The sequence below is a fragment of the Monodon monoceros genome, unplaced genomic scaffold (genome assembly GCF_005190385.1).
Source record: "Monodon monoceros isolate NGI ecotype Baffin Bay Population unplaced genomic scaffold, NGI_Narwhal_1 Contig3342_ctg1, whole genome shotgun sequence".
NCBI lineage: Eukaryota > Metazoa > Chordata > Mammalia > Artiodactyla > Monodontidae > Monodon > Monodon monoceros.
This window is the reverse complement of record NW_021699266.1, coordinates 1-1,911: the sequence shown is the minus strand read 5'-3', so window position 1 is coordinate 1,911 and position 1,911 is coordinate 1. Positions and strand designations below refer to the sequence as shown.

Here is a 1,911-nt window from a genome sequence, read left to right as displayed (position 1 = left end):
CCCCTGGTACAGTCCGCTGATGATGGGGTTACACACCTGCTCCAGCTCCTTCCTCTTGTGCTCAAACTCGTCCTTCTCGGCCAAGGTGTTGGCGTCCAGCCACGAAATCACCTCCTGGCACTTGTCCAGCACCTTCTTCTTGTCGGCCTCGCTGATCTTCCCCTTCAGCCCCTCATCCTCCACGGCGCTCTTCATGTTGAAGGCGTACGACTCCAGGGCGTTCTTGGCAGACACCCTCTCGCGCTGGACCTCGTCCTCGGCTTTGTACTTCTCCGCCTCCTGCACCATGCGCTCGATCTCCTCCTTGCTCAGCCGGCCCTTGTCGTTGGTGATGGTGATCTTGTTGGCCTTGCCCGTGCTCTTGTCCATGGCCGTGACGTTCAGGATGCCATTGGCGTCGATGTCGAAGGTCACCTCGATCTGGGGCACTCCCCTGGGCGCCGGTGGGATGCCGCTCAGCTCGAAGCGCCCCAGCAGGTTGTTGTCCCGCGTCATGGCCCTCTCGCCCTCGTACACCTGGATCAGCACGCCGGGCTGGTTGTCCGAATAGGTGGTGAAGATCTGCGTCTGCTTGGTGGGGATGGTGGAGTTGCGCTTGATCAGGGCAGTCATCACGCCCCCAGCCGTCTCCAGCCCCAGCGACAGGGGAGCCACGTCCAGCAGCAGCAGGTCCTGCACGTTCTCAGACTTGTCTCCCATCAGGATGGCTGCCTGCACCGCCGCCCCATAGGCCACCGCCTCGTCGGGGTTGATGCTCTTGTTGAGGTCGCGCCCGTTGAAGAAGTCCTGCAGCAGCTTCTGCACCTTGGGGATGCGGGTGGAGCCCCCCACCAGGACCAGGTCGTGGACCTGAGCCTTGTCCAGCTTGGCGTCGCGCAGAGCCTTCTCCACGGGCTCCAGGGTGCTCCGGAACAGGTCCGAGCACAGCTCTTCGAACCGCGCCCTGGTGATGGACGTGTAGAAGTCGATGCCCTCAAACAGGGAATCGATCTCCAGGCTGGCCTGGGTGCTGGACGACAGGGTCCTCTTGGCCCTCTCGCAGGCGGTGCGCAGCCGCCTCACGGCCCGCTTGTTCTGGCTGATGTCCTTCTTGTGCTTCCTCTTGAACTCCTCCACGAAGTGGTTCACCAGCCTGTTGTCGAAGTCCTCCCCACCCAGGTGGGTGTCCCCGGCCGTGGCCTTCACCTCGAAGATGCCGTCGTCGATCGTCAGGATGGACACGTCGAACGTGCCCCCGCCCAGGTCAAAGATGAGCACGTTGCGCTCCCCCTTGCCCGTCCGGTCCAGGCCGTAGGCGATGGCGGCAGCCGTGGGCTCGTTGATGATCCTCAGCACGTTCAGCCCCGCGATCACCCCGGCATCTTTGGTGGCCTGGCGCTGCGAGTCGTTGAAGTAGGCCGGCACAGTGATCACCGCGTTGCTTACCGGGTGGCCCAGGTACGCCTCGGCGATCTCCTTCATCTTGGTCAGCACCATCGACGAGATCTCCTCGGGGTAGAACGCCTTGGTCTCCCCCTTGTAGCTCACCTGCACCTTGGGCTTGTCACCGTCGTTGATCACCCGGAAAGGCCAGTGCTTCATGTCCGACTGCACCACAGGGTCGCCAAACTTACGGCCGATCAGCCGCTTCGCGTCGAACACGGTGTTCTGTGGGTTCAGCGCCACCTGGTTCTTGGCCGCGTCGCCGATGAGCCGTTCGGTGTCCGTGAAGGCCACGTAGCTGGGGGTGGTGCGGTTGCCCTGATCGTTGGCGATGATCTCTACTTTGCCGTGCTGGAACACCCCCACGCAGGAGTAGGTGGTGCCCAGATCGATGCCAATGGCCGTGCTTTTCGCCATGCCGGTGTCCTGTCCTCTCGGCTCCGCAACGAACTTCAGACCTGAAAACGGCCAACGAGTTCAGCGACGAGG

General features: G+C 62.7%; 1 protein-coding gene across 1 annotated transcript; it reads right to left on the bottom strand.

Annotated features, from left to right (window-relative positions):
* Window positions 1–3: 3 nt before the first annotated feature.
* On the bottom strand, window positions 4–1,905 carry LOC114904736 (heat shock 70 kDa protein 1B; the record flags this gene model as incomplete). The annotated part of the gene is made up of 1 exon (XM_029239032.1): window positions 4–1,905. A coding segment is annotated over exon 1 (1,836 nt), but the record flags the coding sequence as incomplete, so codon positions are not given.
* Window positions 1,906–1,911: the final 6 nt, after the last annotated feature.